This window comes from Sorex fumeus, unplaced genomic scaffold (genome assembly GCF_029834395.1).
Source record: "Sorex fumeus unplaced genomic scaffold, SorFum_2.1 ptg000061l, whole genome shotgun sequence".
Taxonomy (NCBI): domain Eukaryota; kingdom Metazoa; phylum Chordata; class Mammalia; order Eulipotyphla; family Soricidae; genus Sorex; species Sorex fumeus.
The window spans coordinates 18,325,801-18,344,347 of NW_026606118.1; the positions used below are offsets into that span (position 1 = coordinate 18,325,801).

Below are 18,547 nucleotides of genomic sequence, written 5' to 3' on the forward strand. Positions count from 1 at the left end.
TAAATTTTTGGTATGTTCTGGAGGTAGGACACAACTGGCAAAGCTCCTGGATTTGTCTTGACTCTGTGCTCAGAGATCACTCTTGATTTTTCTCTGGTGACATGATGCAGTGACAGGGATATAACTAGGATCAGGCACAAGCAAAGCAAATACTGTAGTATCCTAAAGACTCTTTCATCCTAAGTCAACAAGATGGTCAAGTTCTGTGTTCTCATTCTGTGTTCTCATTGATGGAGTTTCTCAGCAGAAACTCCACACAGAAAGTCTGAGTAGTTTTAGAGTTCACCTTGTTTGCTTTCTTCAAATCCCTGGGCTCAAAGTTATGATTAAACAAAGTGATTTCTAGTGCTTGAACACAGTGATGTCATATATTTTGTCAAGTTCTCTAGCTATTTACAACTGAAGACAAAATCTTCATCAAGTTAGTCCCTTGAGTCAAAAAGAAATTCCTCCCAAATACATGTTCCCATTTGCAAAGATAAAAATTAAACTAAATATTTCCATGGATTAGAATCACACAAATGCTATCCTTTATGTAATAAAATTAGCTTCTCACATTTAAGTTTGGAATTTATACCACTATTTTAGAAATACATTTTAAAAATGGCAGTGTACCTCCAGAAACAAAGTATTTTTTTTACTTCTTTTACTTTCAAATAAAACCTTCTTCCATATCATTTACTTTCTAATTTTAGAAAATAGAATCAAATTGAATCTTGAAAGATTCACACCTATCCTTAGAATAAACATGAGACATTTAATTCAAAAGGATTGTTCTTATAAAATGTGAATAAAATGGTAGCAATTAATAAAAATTAAGAATTCCAATTATATTTGAGTAGGGGCCAGAGCAATAGTACAGTGAATAGGGTACTTGCCTTACACTTGGTCAACTCCGGTTCACTTCCCAGTACCCCTATGTTCCCTTGAGCACCACCATCAAGAGTGATCTCAGCGCACAGAGCCAGAAGTAAGCCCTGAGCAGTACCACTAGCGTGACTCAAAACCAACAAAATTCTTGAATGAAAGAGTAAATGGGCATATAACTACTCATTTGCTTGTACATTCAGTAAATCATGAGAAAATAGAACTGTTAAGTGAAGCTAATTTTTATTGCTTCTTTACTTAAGTCACAAATTTTGTGTACTTCTGTCAGACCATATCTATAATACAGGATTTGACATTTTCATCTCACAGCTATGTCTCTCTACTCAGATTTTATCATTTTACACTTGAGTTCCAGCTCGATCTTATCATTGATAATTGTATATGATGCCTTTGATTTTTTCTCACTTGAGAGAAACAGGCACATAATTGTCTAGCCCAGCTGCAATGGCTGTGAGCTCCTAACCATACTAAGTGATTTTCAGGTTATACTCACATACTCATATATTACACAGAAAAATATACCAAGAGCACACAAAGTAGCCAGTGAATAACAGATACATTATTTTTTAAAATGTACTCATTCCACCCATGGAACATTAAGTGCTTCCTAATTCCAATACCTCTGAAATCTAAGCTCCTTCGACAAATATTCACTTTGCCTCTGGTCCTTTTTTGTGAATCAGATTTATTTATGTCTTATGTAAGTCAACCAAATATAAAAGGACACAATAAGCATCATCTGCTTTTATCATCAAAAATATATCCTTAACTCTTAGTTTTAGAGGGAGATTTCAAGTAGGATAGATACAGCATCTAATATGTTTTTTATCTGATTTTTGCATAAAAATATTTTGCAAGTTGTGTAGAGAACAGATTTTGAGAGGGGATGAGACATAACATGTATATGTGTAGGCATGTGTGTGCATATGCATGTGATATTCTTCAATTGACCTAACATGGAAACGCATATTAATAAACCTTAATAAAGTTTGATATTATACTTCATTTGGAGTTATTTTTATCTATTAATATTGCTACTTTCAAGATCAGATATGTTCTGCACAATAGCTACATCTGGAGCACTAAGCTTTTGGAAGCATTTTAATTGGAATCCTCTAATAATTAAAATGCAATTTGCATTTTATTACCACAAGTTTTTTGTCCTCTAATTATTTCACATATATAGTGGATAGATTTGATTTAGATAGTTAATCTTTGTTTATTATTTCTAATTTGTGCTCTAGCATCTTATATTTTGATAATTTCTATTTTATTCATACTAATATTTATTTTGCTTGAAGTATGCCCTTAATTGATGATCAAAATGTCATTTCATTGTCATAGAAAACCTTTATGACAACATGATGAAAGTTTTGGCGGTTCACTAAAACTGCCTTTGAAAAACAAGGTTGACCCAGGCACAGAAACTGTTTTGAATCTTTTTTGCATTTTGTGTACCATGGCCTTGGGTTTATTGTTAGCAAGAGTGGGTCACCTGCTGATATACACAATATAGTGACTCAATGACAGATGCTGTAAGAATCTGAAAGTCTTTATTGCATAGGAAATTGGATGTATTGTGATTAAGCTTCTAAAGCATGTTTCAATGGATTTTTAAACCTAAGGTATTATTTAGAAAGAGGAAGAAAGAAAACAAGAAGCATAGAGAAAATATAATGAAGGGAAAGTAGTTATAATCAAAGGAAACAGAAAAATTTCTTCAGAAGGGAAATGTCTTAAAGAATAAAGAGAAGAAAGCAGACCTACCCTGGGTAGAACTTGAGGACATCCCATGAGTTCTACCTCCCTATGTCCTCCCTGACATCAGAAGAGCATCAAGTGTTGATGTTTCCTCTAGCTAAACTATGTGCTGCTCAGAACAAGGGACCACATTTAACTTTATTTTGCATACAAGTGCTAGCACAATTCATGGCACATTTCAGTGACCAGATCATGTATATGGAAGAAAAGAGGGAAATGCTATAGAATATGAACTAAGTAGAATCAATCAATGGAAAGGAAAAAATATAAGAGAATCATTATTAAGAGGAAATAGAATAGTCCCTTACAATGAAAACTAAAAGCAGTGCTTTTCAGGAAATCTCTCAATTATAATATCTTTGAAAAATTAATAGAGATTGTATAGGAATATAAAATGATCTCATTGATGGATATATGTAGGTTGAACTCAGCTATCTGCCAGGCACTCTATACAGAATTATATTACCTTTCCCAACAATGATACCCAATTACAACAGATACAAAGGCTAGGAAAGCTGGTCCTTTGTAGGGAGCCTGCCACAGTGTCTGGAGTGGGGTTAGGACAGAGAAGGGATCACTATGACAGTGATGGGGGGAAGTGATCAATTTGGACAAGAACTGGGTGCTGAAAGGAGGTAAAGTGATGTGCATGATGCATTTTCAGGAACAGTGTTGCAAAGCACAGTTCCTTCAAGGGAAAAAAGGGGGGGAAATTGCCTGTCATAGGGCAGGCCAGGGTTGGAGGGAAACTGGGGACACTTGTGGAGGGTAGGGCTCACAGATAAAGGGACTGCTGCTTGATTGTGTATGCCTGAAATTCAATCATGAATAGCTTTTTAACTTGGTAATTTGTGGTGATTCAGTTACTACTTTAAAAGGTGGAGTTAGTACTGTGTATGTTTTTAAACAAGTAAACGACTCTAAAGGAAACCAGTACCCTCTGTGAATCACAGAGGATTGATATTTTATTGTTATTTTCTGCTATTTCTATGAGATAGACTCCTCCGGCCATACCAATGTTTGTAAGAAAGAATATATACCATGCCGGAAACCAAAATGATATCTCAGAAATTTTTTCATATATATTTTCCCAATCTTCATCTAATAACCCCATATACCAGATAAGATGCTGCCTATGGGGATAAATAAATGAGAGACTTGATCATTGAGGTTAACAGATAGGAACAAAATGCAGAGACTATTTATTCATTCATTCTTCTCTTAGTTCACGTACAAAATATATCTAGGGGGCCTACAAAATGCCAGGTGTTGTATTAATACTAGTAGCAATCAAAACATCCTTTTCCTTGAGGAGTTGATATTCTAGGTTAGGGCTTTGAGAAATTGAAAGCAATAAAGGGGGTAAAAGTTTGTAGGGCAGAAATCAAGGTAAAACAAGCTTTAAAAAAGGTATTGTCTTTATTTTTGGGGGGTCACACCCGTGATGCACAGGGATTACTCCTGACTCTGAACTCAGGAATTACACCTGACAGTGCTCGGGGAACCATGTGAGATGCTGGGAATTGAACCCAGGTTGACCTTGTGCAAGGCAAATGCCCTAGCTACCATGCTGTAACTCCAGTCCCAGGTATTCCCAACTTTAAAAAACTTGGGAAAATACCTACTCTGGATTTGTACAATCCGAGAGTGAATGCCAGCTTAACACCCGTACCAGTTGCCTTATGCTAGTCTCAGAGTACAGAATCACAGTTTTGAATGTGTGAGTAGGGCAGTCCCACCTGATAGCACATTGACATTTGAATGAAACTAAAATAGGGAAAGAAATTAAGTCTTGACTTTTCCCAGTGAGAAGGATGTTCCAGATAATGGGAGCAGATAGAGCAAAAACCTATTAGTAATAATATCCTTCTATCCAAACCTTTCTCTCCCATCTCTATTTCTCTGTGTGCATATTATACTTCAATAGTGTTTTTTAAAAGGCAGTAAGTCCTGTCTACTCCTGTCACTTCTAAACATGGAAATCTCGCTGTTTCTGCTCTGTAATGTAAATGATTCAATGATAGTGACTATTGGGACTGAACCTGAAATTAGTTAACAGATTTGTTTCGAAGTTAAGGTTCCAAGTAATTCTGTATTCAGGAAAACAGCATAGATGCAGAGAGAAGAATGAAAAATAAAGATTTCCTTTTTACCCTCATCGACTATGGATGTATTAAAAAGAACAGTATAGCAATTCTTATTATGAAGAGTGCTTGAAAAATTTCCCTCTCATTCAAAGAGACTATAGTCATTTCATATGTACAGTAAGATGAAAACCCAATATTTTTTAAACATAGTCAAAGAATAGCAAATGATCAAAGGCAATAGAACCTGGGAACTGGTCTTCAGAATTGAGCCTACGATTGTGGGCAGATGGGGACAGAGGTTGGGAGGACAGAGGTGGGCACTGAGACAGTGGTGGGGGGAAGTGGACCCTGGTGAAGGGTGGTGGTGTATGCATGAAGCCCTAGTGCTATAAGTTTTATAAGTCTTAAACAAGCAAAAGCAATGTTTTATTTTCCTTTATTTTCTTAACATTTTAGCCAGTGGATTTAGTGGCTGGGACAGTCACATTTTATATCCATGGGACTCTTAAATTAAGAGACTTTTTCCCTACTAATATATAGTTCGCTTTACTTTTTTTGCTCTTTTTTCATAATTTTATCTCATTAAGACACTGTGAATTACAAAGTTATTACAGTTGGGTTTTTTACATACAATATTCTATTACCAATCCCACCACCAGTGTCAACTTTCCTCCATTAGTGTTCTCAGGTTCCCGTTCCTACCTTCCCCCTCAACCCAATTCCAGCCTGCCATCTTGGTCTGGACAGGTACCTTTAAGTTTGGTTATTAAAGTTTGGGTCTTGTGATTTCAGTGTTGAAAACTCTGTGGTTGGATATTATGTCTGTCATTCCTCAATACCATCCATACACCTGAACCCCTTGAACCCTGCCCCCATTACTTCTCTCTTTCTATTCCCTACACTTCCTATACTGTCAAGGATGATTTAGGAACCCTCCTTTAGATTGGCATGTTTCCTCATCCAGCTACTCTAAATATCACATATAAATGATATCATCCTACATTTGCTCCTCTTCTGGCTTACTTCATGTGACGTGATATCTTCAAATTCCAACCATGTTGTAGCAAATTGCAAGATTTCATCATTCCATCATTCCTTATCACCGTGTAGTGCCCTATTGTGTGTGTATCCCATTTTCATGATCCACTGATCTGTTGTTGGACATCTAGTCCCTTAAAAACTCATAATTGTGTACAGAAATATTGTTTCTTTAATTCTAGGTTCTGTCTCCTTAACTCTAAAGTGTATCTCTATAGGTTCTTTGTAAACTATGGAGAAAACAAGGCATAGCACTGAAGTTTACATTTGTAGACAACGTAGAAGTTCATATAGTGACTCTTGACTCTATGTGGTTGTGGTATATTAAGATGCTTTGTCTTGTTATAAATCTAGTTATAGTACTTTCTAGCAAACACAGCTCAGATGAAAGTTATTCTATCTCTTTAGGTCTTATAGTTCTATAAAACAGCTATTATTTTCTTGGAAGGGATTGTGTTAAGAAAGGTTGCAAATATCTGTAACTCACCTATTCTATCACAAGAATAAGCTTGTTAAGTGCTGGTCCCTGATTGCTATTACCTCTCATCTCTATCCTTTCCCTTATCCTTCTTCATCTCCTGTGTCTTTTAATTCCCTTTCCTGTCTGTTACTACACCAAGGAAATGGAAAGAGGCTTGATAAAGAGCATCAGCATACATGTGCTTGTTTTTAAATCCACAGTGCATATTTTCTATGGTTCTTCAGATTCTCTTGATCTGACTATCTTTTAGGTGCACGGCCACCAACCGTTAGACAGTTCTAGATACTTTTGTAAACCTTGGTTCAGTCTCTATCATTGCTGCTTCATCTTCTAACCACCCCAGCTATTTCTCTGTCCCTAGGTGTAAGTTCAGTAATCAGAACTACTTCTATTGTTATCAGCAAAGGAGTCCACATCAAGCAGAATAGGGATCGTGTTCACTGTGCCCCTATCTGAAGAGTAGCCACGTAACAGAAAATGGGCTCCAGTTTCCTCGGTAAATGCTAGTGGGGTCAAGTGAAGTAACTCCTTGTGAGCAAATTTTGACCACAGAAAATAGAAAATAACACATTGTGTGCATCCTTCTTCCTTGATCCAGTAGTAGTTCAATAGCCTAGCCAGAGATATCTGCGAAACTGAGCCCCTCATTGTATTCCTTGAAGGTGCATACTTGGGAATGCATTAGTTGGTGCTAGAAGTGGTGTTTTCAATCTTACCAAGTCTTACTTCTCCATTAATGCATGAGAAGTTAAGCCTTCCTTAATTTTTAAGAATTCAAGGGAATCTCCATTAAGTTCCTGGGATCTACATTTTCCAGATTCTCTTTAGCAACTGTCCTCTGGAGAAACTTGGCCAAAGGGAAGGGATTAGCAAAAGACTGGAGAAGAGAAGGGACAGTCAAGACTTCCTGTCTGGATGTTCAGGTGAATCTCAGGCTGTAGGTATGTTTTCTCTCTCTATCCCTATGGCTCTGGGGAATAACTCCTATTGTGGCTTGTTAACTACAATAAAACATACTGCTTCCAGGATAAAAAGAAAAATGTTCTTCTCCAGAGGTTAAAATTTAGGGTTGCCTGCAGAAAGAAACCATTATGAGTTCCATTCAGCTACTTCTGTAACCCTCTAAGGCAAGCTTTGGTTTATATTCTCTTTTGACAGACAAGTGAAATATTTCTACAGAGGGAAATGTATATTTGAAATAATAGTCAGACGGAGATAAAACATTTGTGTTTTGAAGGGCGTATGAGAATAAATGCCCAAACATTTGGGCAAAAAAAGGAAAAATGATGCATTTGAACTTTGAGATTTTAGGCAAAGCAGGAGACATTCTCCGTGTGCAGTAATGCAAACTAAGAAATGATTCCTATGATACATTGTTCATAGAAAAGTAAATAGAGAAATTGTGGCTGGATCTTGAGTAATAGCACAGCAAGTATTTTAATTGCCTTGCATGTGGATGAATCCTGAGAATCTCATATAACTCCAGAGCACTGCCAGAAGTAATTTTTTTAAATTTTTTTAAAATTTTTTGCTCAAGCGGGCCCAGTAACGTCTCCATTGGAGACTTTGTTGTTACTGTGTCTGGCATATCAAATACTCTCGGTAGCTTGCCGGGCTCTCCGAGAGGGGCAGAGGAATCGAACTCGGGTCGGCCACGTTGTCCGCTTGTAAGGCGAACGCCCTACCCGCTGTGCTATCGCTCCAGCCCGGCTAAAGGTAAGGTAAAGTCCCTCCCGTTGATCGTCGATTTGCTCGAGCGGGCCCAGTAACGTCTCCATTGGAGACTTTGTTGTTACTGTGTCTGGCATATCAAATACTCTCGGTAGCTTGCCGGGCTCTCCGAGAGGGGCGGAGGAATCGAACTCGGGTCGGCCATGTTGGCCGCTTGTAAGGCGAACGCCCTACCCGCTGTGATATCGCTCCAGCACATTTGCTCGAGCGGGCCCAGTAACGTCTCCATTGGAGACTTTGTTGTTACTGTGTCTGGCATATCAAATACTCTCGGTAGCTTGCCGGGCTCTCCGAGAGGGGCGGAGGAATCGAACTCGGGTCGGCCACGTTGTCCGCTTGTAAGGCGAACGCCCTACCCGCTGTGCTATCGCTCCAGCCCGGCTAAAGGTAAGGTAAAGTCCCTCCCGTTGATCGTCGATTTGCTCGAGCGGGCCCAGTAACGTCTCCATTGGAGACTTTGTTGTTACTGTGTCTGGCATATCAAATACTCTCGGTAGCTTGCCGGGCTCTCCGAGAGGGGCGGAGGAATCCAACTCGGATCGGCCATGTTGGCTGCATGCAAGGCGAACGCCCTACCCGCTGTGCTATCGCTCCAGCTAGCACAGCGGGTAGGGCGTTCGCCTTACACGCAGCCAACATGGCCGACCCGAGTTCGATTCCTCCGCTCCCTCTTGGAGAGCCCGGCAAGCTACCGAGAGTATTCGATATGCCAGACACAGTAACAACAAAGTCTCCAGTGGAGACGTTACTGGGCCCGCTCGAGCAAATCGACGATCAACGGGAGGGCCTTTACCTTTACCTTTACCTTTACCTTTTTAAAATTTTTATTAGTGAGATGAGTCAGAAAGAGAAGGATAGACATAGAAAGATTGCATTCATCTGGGGAACATAAAGTAACAAAATAGGAGACTAACACCCAAGAATAGCCAAGATTAGTACCAGGAATTTTTCTCCATGGCTTGGAGGCCAGCTAGGGGAAAAGGGAGCTCAGATAGAGAAGGGAGCCCCAAATAAAGGGTGTTGGCAGAAGTAATTTCTGAATGAAGACGCTGAGCATCATTAGATGTGACCAAAAAAAAAAAAAAAAGAGGAATCGTGGCGTGATAGGCAATGGCATACTATTTAGCAATAAACAAAATAAAATTATACCTAAAGTTACAAATTTAATGGCATCATTTTAAGAAAAATAAGTCACCTGTGGGATAGAAACAAAGGAGGGAATTAACAGTGTCCAATGAAAACAAACCCTTGAACTCCAACAACAGAACCCAGATCACCAAATAGGGATGTCAGGTAAGGATGTGGGAGGAATGGAGCAGACCTGATAGGATTTAGGAATATAGTAGAGGGAGAGTCTTTGTTTCTTCAGTTCTGGTGGTAGTGCAGTAACTTTGCATGCCAAAAGCATGGACATTGACATACTGTAAACCATATTACCTAAATCACAACAAAATTCCATTCAAAAAAAGAATACAGTGCGTAGATGAACATTTTCCTGGCCTCACTTTTGTTGGTGGGCTCATCCTATCCAGAGCTCAGTCAAGGACTGAAATGCTGTAGATTTTCCCAACTGCAAATGGGAATGATTGAATCCTTTTGTTATAAAAGGAATTTGTTTTCTGCTTTGATTTCTTTGTATATCTGGTGAAAACACCACTGCTCAATTTGTCTCTGTGCCCAAATTTTATCCCACCTGATCATCTCCCAGCAGTCTCTCTCTCTCTCTCTCTCTATATATATATATATATATGTATATATATACATGTATATATATACATATATATATAAATTCCCTCCATGGCATGGAATTGAAAGAGGAAGCCTCAGTTTCTCCTTGCCAACAAGAGGGGAGCCCACAGTTTCCCCTCACCAGTAGTTCCTTTTCTCCCCAATGACCTGCCACACCTCATTCCCAAAGCCCTATCTTTAATATTCCTGGAGTTCCTCAGGGCCCTTTTTTTTCCCAGAACAAAAAAGTCACAAGACTAAGATAATGAACAATACCCAAGGCATGTGACCAATCAGATGACCCTGTGGATTCCTGTGATACTTATTGATTGATACAAAGGGCCTTTAAAAAGACCTACACAAAACTTGCTTTAATTGAGTCTAACACAAAGTTGCTTCCCACTTGGGGAACGCCTTTTCCTTTCCCTTCTTTCCAAAAAACTTTTCTACTTTCTAATCCCGAGTTTGAGCATCTTTATTATTCTTGAAAATATTGAAGAATCTGGGAAATCATGAAAGAACAGAGTCCAACCGCCACTTCGCCTCACCTGCCTCAGTATCCTCCCACCTCCTTGAGTCTAATAGGACACACACACACACACACACACACACACACACAAAGAGAGAGAGAGAGAGAGAGAGAGAGAGAGAGAGAAATGTTTAATTATTTTTTTAAGTTTAATTACCTGTGGTTGGGGCATGGCAAAAATCAATTTCCCCTTCTACAAGGCATTAATTTAAAGATAAATGTGTATTCCTAACATTCAATAATATAAGAAAGTGAACTTTCATCTAGAGCAAAAGGAAGCACAACATTAAAAAGTTCTAGGGGTTATGAAAAAAAGCCTCAGATTTTTGTGCTAGCCTGCTAAGTGGTATTTGATATTTAAAAACACATACACCTTTCCTAAAGATTACATTTTCCAGTTCAAGTCCTACAGTCGCCTTATAAATTGCCTCTGTCTGAGTTTGCAAGGGCTCACAATAATCTTGCTCTATCATCTTGCGCCTGGTAGGTGGGAAATTGGTGGTGTAAGAACGTTAAGTGCTATTGTTTGGCAAATGAGATTCCATTTCATTCCCTTGCATCTCTCCCCTGGTGCTTGTAAGAAACAAGCAAATATCCCCCTCTCACCTCCTCTCCAGGTGCTCTCAGAGCAGGCATAGTTCTTTCTCTTCTGCAGCTTTGACATGGGATTTCTAAAATTGACCCCCAAGAGATTTGCATTTATAGTAAGTGCTCTGTAGTAGCCAAGCAGTGATTTCTGAGCTCCGCTTTAATAACACTACATGAATATAATGTAAATGCAAAGCTGAAACCAGAAACCTGAGGTTGATATCCAGGCACAGAGATAGGTGCAGACAGTCTTTCCTTCTGAATCTAAGAAGTGGGAAGGCTTTCTTCTAGAATGTACAGAAAGCAATAGCTAAGTTAGGTGAGCCTCCGTTCATGTCCTAAGTAGTCAAAGGCACAGGAGGAGACTGGAAAACAGAGTTGAAATAATAGCAATTCCTCGGTGTGTACTTATCTCTTATCAGGGTTTTTCCCCTCTATTTTCACAATATAGACCTTGCACATTGCATAAATTGTTTTCCTGCTGCTGTCTGCAGGACAGATTCATTCGTTGCCCCTTCCCACACTGGAAGAGAGTCTTGAGCCAAGCATGGGTGGGCCGAGAAGATGGGAGCTCAGGGCTTCTACATTTGCTCCACCCTTCAGACTTTGGGTATTCGAAGCTTTGGTTTTCTCTATTTTGCAAAGAAATGATAAAGAGCCTGTGGTTTTATATCTTAGAACAGTTAAGAAATCTGTGGCCTCTAAATTTGGGAGGATATATTTCTATAAAGCATCTGACATCTCATGTGGAAGAATTCTAGCAAAACTGGATTCTTGGGGAATGCCATCCATACCAGAGACAAGAGTTTGACTGGAATCACTCTTTATTCCTTTTTGTTGCTGTTGTTTATGACTGTCAACATGCTAGCTGTCCTAGTAGTGTTAAGAAGCTAGTTTGAAGACACCAGAGTTATTCTTGGTGGTACTCAGGGCCCATATGGTGCCAGGGATTAAACCCAGGGCCTTTCACATGCAAGACATGCATGCAGTCTAACTGCTCTAAGCAATAATCCTCTGCTGTGAGGAAACAGTCTTACCCTTAGTAATACATCTGCACTGAGTAGAAACTAATGGTGTCTCCAGATTATCCCAAGACACCTGAGTCAGGAATCTTTTGGTCTCAAAACACACTCATGGATTATCAATGGGCATAGCAGGAGGTCTCCAGCATCCTTTCAGAACTCTAGAACAAGTACATTCTGCATAATTAGATGCCATAATAATGATCCACTGCCTTATATGTCACTCTTGCAGAGAAGGTCTTTTCCAACCTCAGAGAGACTGCAGTCAGGATTGAGGCCATTCAGAAAACCCTTCTCTGCAGGCAAAAGATATTGCAACATCCAAATCTCCCCAACCCCTCCCCCCCCCACACACAAAAAATCCCCTGCCCTTTCTACTAGTAGAGGGAGTAAGTTTTTTCCCATTTCTACACCACCTCTACATGTGACAAGACTCCTGAACTCAGGATCTCTTTATGTACTTTTTTTTTATTAGTGAAACTTTTTTTTTATTATGTACTTTTTTTTTATTAGTGAAACTTTTTTTTATTAGTGTACATGAGGTACAGTTATAGACTTACAAATTTTTGTGCTTGTGTTTCAGTTATAAATTGATCAAGTACCCATCCCTCCAACAGTGCCCATCCTCCACCACCACGGGTCCCAGCATCCCTCCCACCCCACCCCCCGTCCCCCCATCCCACCCTGCCTCTGTGGAAGAGCATTCCCTTTTGTTCTCTCTCTCTCTCCTTTTGGGTCCTATGGTTTGCAAGAGAGGCATTGAGTGGCAATCATGTTTGGTCTATAGTCTACTTTCAGCATGCTTCTCCCATCCTGGGAGTATCCACCCACCACCCTCTATTTGGTGCTCCCTTCTCTATCTGAGCTTCCTTTTCCCCTAGCACATGTGGCTGGCCTCCAAGTCATGGAGCAAATCATGCTCTTTATGTGATTTTTTAGGACACTTTGCCTGCCTGAGGTGGCTCTGTTAACTCCTGAGAATGTCAGAGTCACATGGCAATACAAGAGCACCAGAGCTTCAAATGGCATTGACTTCAGCTCCAGCTGTGCTGGGTGACATTTAGGTGACAGCCTGTCTACTCCTAGAGATGAATCACACAAAATTAGAGATGGGAAAGACCTACTAGGTCACTTATCCTATCCTCCTGCCAGCTCACAATCACTCCCTTACATTCTACTTCCTAGTGCATCATCCAGTTGGGTTTTAAATAGCATGGGATGGAGACAACGCATGTTCACCAAGTGTTCTGTCTAACAAACACATCCAGTCAAATGCCCATTATTTGATCTTTATTTACTCTAGTTTTATGTATACGGTAACATCATGGTTACTCACTTGCCCCAACTCCTTAAAATCAACTTTTGAGAAAAACTAGTGGGAACTCTCTCTTGCCTAGAATACAGTTATTTTAAGAAAAGCAAAGTATTTGGTAGAAATGAAGAGGAGTAATAAGAAGTGTTTCTATTACCTCAGTTCAACTTCTATTTTATTTGTTCTCTTATTTAAGTGTGACGCATTTATGGTTTGGCTTCCTTATTCCTTAACGTTGCTACAACTATGAATAAGCAGCATCATTGCTATTGTTTTCCATGTATATTTCAAGTTGTAAGTTTGTTGGTTTGTTTGTTTTGAGAACCACATTTGGCAAGGCTCTGACGCTTCTCCTGGCTTAGTGCTCAGAAGCTAGCTTGGGAAACACCAGAGATATTCCTGGAGGTGTTCAGGGGACTGTATGGTACAGGGAGTTGAAATTGATCCATCTCCATGCAAACCATCCTCACTAGCTTTTTGAGCTATCACTCCAGGCCCACAAACTTTTAGAGGGGTTAGCAACCCAAACTGGTAGTTCTCAGGGCTTTCTCTTGGTTCTCTATGCAGGGCTCACTTCTGGTGGGGCTCAGAGGAGAAAGATGAGGTGCAGGAGCCTGAGTTCAGGTTGATCGCATGTAAGGAAAGCACCCTGCCCACTTTACTATCTCTCTGGACTCAACTCCACAATTTTTAATTGTATGATTGTACCTTGCTTTCTGGGCTGGAGTGATAGCACAGCAAGTAGGGCATTTGTCTTGCATGCGCCGACCCAGTCGACCCGAGTTCCATTTGTCAGCCCCTCTCGGAGAGCCTGGCAAGCTACCAAGAGTATCTCGCCCACACGGCAAAGCCTGGCAAGCTACCTGTGATGTGTTCAATATGCCAAACACAGTAACAGTAACAACAAGTCTCACAATGTTACTGGGCCCACTTGAGCAAATCGATGAACAACAGGAGGACAGTGACCTTGCTTTCTATTTATATTTAAAATACCAGATCACCCACCGCAGCAGGGATGGAGGATGAGTATGAGGAGTAGATAAGATGGAAGGGGAACACTGGGACCATGGTGGAGGGCAGTGGACCCTTTGGCTGAGAGTGTTGTACTGGAATGTTCTATGCATGAAACCCTTCTATAAAGTATATTATACAACAGAGCCTAAAATAAAATATAGTTTTTGTTTTAAAAAATATTGTTAACCTAAGGATAACAGCATTTACCCTAAGGATAACGGTGGAGGAACCCTCAGGATATTGATGGATGGAAGTGAACACAGGTGGTGAATTCCTTGTTTGAACTCTGTAAACTCGATTATGAACTTTGTAAATTATGGTGTCTTTATCATTTTTTTAAAAAAATATTAGATTATCATTGCAACTCAAATAAAGACTATTCTCTCTATATCAATTATTTATTTATTCCTTTTTTTAAAACTTTGTCTTTTAATTCTAGCTTAACACAAGAACAAACAGAGTGAGGCTGGTATGTCCATTGTAAATAGTCTTGACTAAGAAATATACCTGTTTCTTTATGTGTGGACAAGCAAGAGTGTTTCTCACGCACAGCATCCAAAAATGCATTTACTACTGACTTACCTTAATTTGCCCCTTTAAGCAAGGCTCACTGCACACAGATCGGACCATGCCGCTCTTGTTCATCTGGATTTTGTAATCATCAATGTTCAACACCCCTTCGTGCCAGGTTCCAACATGAACATAGTCATAGCGGTTTGCATCGGTGTATTGCAGATTCATGATATCATACCTATAAGGAAAACAACATGTGTGTCTTGGAGAATCTGGACAGCTGCGAATGCAAAGAGAATTGGCAAATAGGTAATAATAGAGAAGACAATTAAAACTATTGTCATCCCATGTCTTAACAGAAAGTACTCGTTTTTCTTTATTTCTAATATTTTTCTCATTTTGAAAAATGTGAATTCCTTCAGCCTGAAATACTCATATTTGTAAAGAGTTTATTTTCATGTATTTTCTCTGTGTTTCTTCTTTTTGTTTTTGGGCCATAACCAGTGTTCAGGGATTAAAGCAAATGCCCTTGCTCAAGGCAAGTGCCCTATCCTCTCTACTATTTCTTCAGTCTTTTTTCTCTTTGCTTATCCTTAAAAATAAATAGATAGATAAACTTCTGTATGCTGAATTGATCATCATCATGTTCAAATCAATTAAGTTATTCTTTAAACAAGTAAATATTATTGAGAAAGGTCATTTATAAACTTGATGCTTTTAATATAAATTGCCTTTTACCTTCAGTTGTTATTTTCATTAGATTGGATTAAAAGAGGTTAGCTCTGCAGCCTGGAATATTTATAGGTGTTAATAGAGCAAGAAATCTGAGAAATGCATCTTTAATCAGCCAGGATTGAACACTTTGAGCACTGACATTTAAACTGGTCTCTTTCCTGATTAGGACCAAACCATTTTTGAATCTAAATAATTGATGTCATTTATTTTAGCAATTTCAAATGTGACAATGCTATATAACAACAACATCTACATTTAGCAATCACCACAGCAGCCAGAGTTGCTCTGGGGACCAGACCTCATCATTTCCCATCATTGGAGCAGAGTGCTCCAATGCTATGCAAAGAACACAGGAGCTGACATTAGACTGTGTAAGATGCTAACATTTTAACAGTAGAGTATACGCCTTCATAATGTCACTAAGCTTTTTTTTAAAAATTTAAGTTTGTGTGAGCGTTTATTAACAAGACATGTGAAATGATTTCTGAAACACATGTATATGGATGGCAATATCACTGTACCATTCATATTTATATTATCATGACTACCTAAAATACTTGAGTTATTCATATTACTGTAAATAAAAACAAGTGGAAAACACCTTTGTGTTGACATAGTCATTCGTTGCTTCATCACTGAAAACTTTCTGGAATTCTTTGATCTTTTTTGCATGTCACTATTTATTCTATGTAAGCTAAAATTCTAGGGCAATTTCCTCAAAACGTATGCTTCATACTTCCTTACTGGCTCTGCAGTGCAGAATGCTTTCTTGTTCTGTTCTGTTTCTTGTTTATTGGGGGTCACACCAGACAGCGCTTAGGACTTACTCTTGGCTCTGTGCTCAGAGATCTGTTCTTGGCAAGGCTTAGAGGCCTACATAGGGTGCTGGGGGTTGAACCCGGGCTTGCATCCTGTGAGGCAAATCCCTATCCACTATACTATCCCTCTGGGATCCTGGAATTCTTTTCTGTAATGCTAGTGCAGAAATTTCCCCCTCCTGTGTTAAACTATTAGTATTTTGCTCATTGTATGACCTGCATGACCCAAAGAAACTTATGGCAATTAACTAGTCCATTTTCATCTTCTTCAGTTCCCCTCTCCTCCTACTCTACCTAATCCATCCTGTCATATTTCATCTCTACACCTTATGTAGACTCAGAATACTCAGCACTCCAGGAAGCCACTACCAACCAATTTTAGAGTTAGACACCTAATACCGTTTACTAGATTTGCTGCCTGTGCTTAATACATTTTGCCTCTCACAAGGTAGCTTATAGCTTCACACCCAGAACAGATTTCTATGACTTAGCTATCCCCTCAAGGAAAAAGGAACTCTGATCGAGTAAAGGAAGTTTCCTTGCTTTCTTTTCTAACTGAACAGCCCTGAGTGAAGAGAGAGAATGGCACACCTGGAGTTCATTATTCATCTCTCCGTTGTTCTGGCTATTTACTAATAGAGGGTTCTTTTTCCCCATGATGCTGAGATACAGAGAATGTTCTTTCGAGTAGCTATCTGAGTGATATCCAAGTGTTTACTGTGGGCTGAAGGCTAACATATCCTGCTGATCAATGAACTAATCTTCACCTCCAATATTTTTCTCTATCCTAAACTCATTATGGTTATAGAACTTGCTGTGAATGCTCTGTGTGAGTAGTTTCCTTTTTCATTATCTTTAATGTTTATGTTTTACTCCGTACTCTGTTATTAAAGCTCCTTCGAGACTTCCAGTGAAAGCTTAACTGCAATGTTAGCTTTAGAATATTTTCTTCTATAAGTCATTTCCTAAGACTTATTTCAACTTCCTCACTTTCTCTGTAATAAGAGAAATCAGTTCACATTTCATTAACATTTAGGAACCAGAAAATTCACAATATTTTGGTATAAAACACATTTTTAAGAAGTTCCAAATGCTGACGGTAAAAAAAAAAAATACTGAAAGATACCAAGGGAAAAAATACTGACATACTGAAAAAGAGACTATCCTTGTGAACACTGCTTTTTTTCTCTTGACCCCAGAATCTCTTCCTAACATGTTGGCATTTGTTTAGAATATCCTCATTCTGTAAATTACAGCTCTGCAGCATCCATCCCCTCAATGCATTCAGTTTATGTTGTATGATAATTAAAATAATTAAAGAGTGACCAAAAGCAAGGATGAGAGTGTGACAGGAAATAGAAACTAGAGGGGGGTGATTAAAAACAGGAGTGAAATATGAACTGGCCAAATTCAAGCAGGAGGAAATGATCCCTGAAAAATAGACCCCAGAGAAAGCTTATGATTAAATCTGTAAATAAAGATTGAAAGAAACAAGCTAAAATTTTGTGCCTGCATTTTGGATAACAAATAGAGCGAGGAGGAGGAGGAAATATACATCTGCAATGTTCAAAATGCATCTGGCCCTGTGTTCAGGGAACACACTGTGTACCTTCTAAGATGAAGCTAAGTTTCCGTTCCAAACCTGATTCTTCACAGGACCTACTTTCTCATCTCGAGTTTCAGTTCCTTTTGAGACTGAATTTCCAGTGAGACCCAAAGGTATCACCATGATTTCGAGGAAAGAGTGATCAGTGGTCTAAATCTCAGTCCCTTTTACCTCCTTATAACGTTTTCTATGGTTCTTAGTACCCAGCAGCTGTCTACATGCCTAGTACTTGGTTTATCCTCCTCACTCACGTTTCCAACTAATTCTACTTCCACCTAAGGGGCAGCTTCAAAGAAATCCTAAGAATTAATTTTTGTATGGCTAATAAATACTTGTATCCCATGTCCTTCCAAGGCTACTGGGTTTTAACATGGAGAATTCAGTTAGGCATCAGAAAGACTCCCTAAATATAGAAGTTAAGCTTATATGAAAGTAAGGGATATATAGGGAATTAAATAGGGTCAAATAAATCCCTTACTGAACCTTTGAAATGACACTAAGAGGACTTCAAGCAACTTTACCTAATTTTAGAATTAAAGACAATGTGATGAGTTTTTTTTCTTTTCTTTTTTTTTTTAAAAAAAAACATATCTAAAGACAGTGTGATGTGATTAAAAAAAAGTGACAAGACTCCTATTCATTTACCCTGTCTCTAGGAACTTCTCTGGTGTGATTTTTCTTACATTCTCTGGCTCT

The 18,547-nt window shown here is 39.0% G+C and overlaps 1 protein-coding gene across 2 annotated transcripts in view; it reads right to left on the reverse strand.

Moving 5' to 3' along the window:
• GRM1 (glutamate metabotropic receptor 1) overlaps positions 1-18,547 on the reverse strand; it is a 493,073-nt gene that overhangs the window by 68,968 nt on the left and 405,558 nt on the right. For both annotated transcript variants that reach the window (XM_056126175.1, XM_056126176.1), the window contains exon 5: positions 14,762-14,930. In XM_056126175.1, the coding sequence (XP_055982150.1) occupies positions 14,762-14,930 (169 nt within the window). The remainder of the gene's footprint in view (positions 1-14,761; positions 14,931-18,547) is intronic.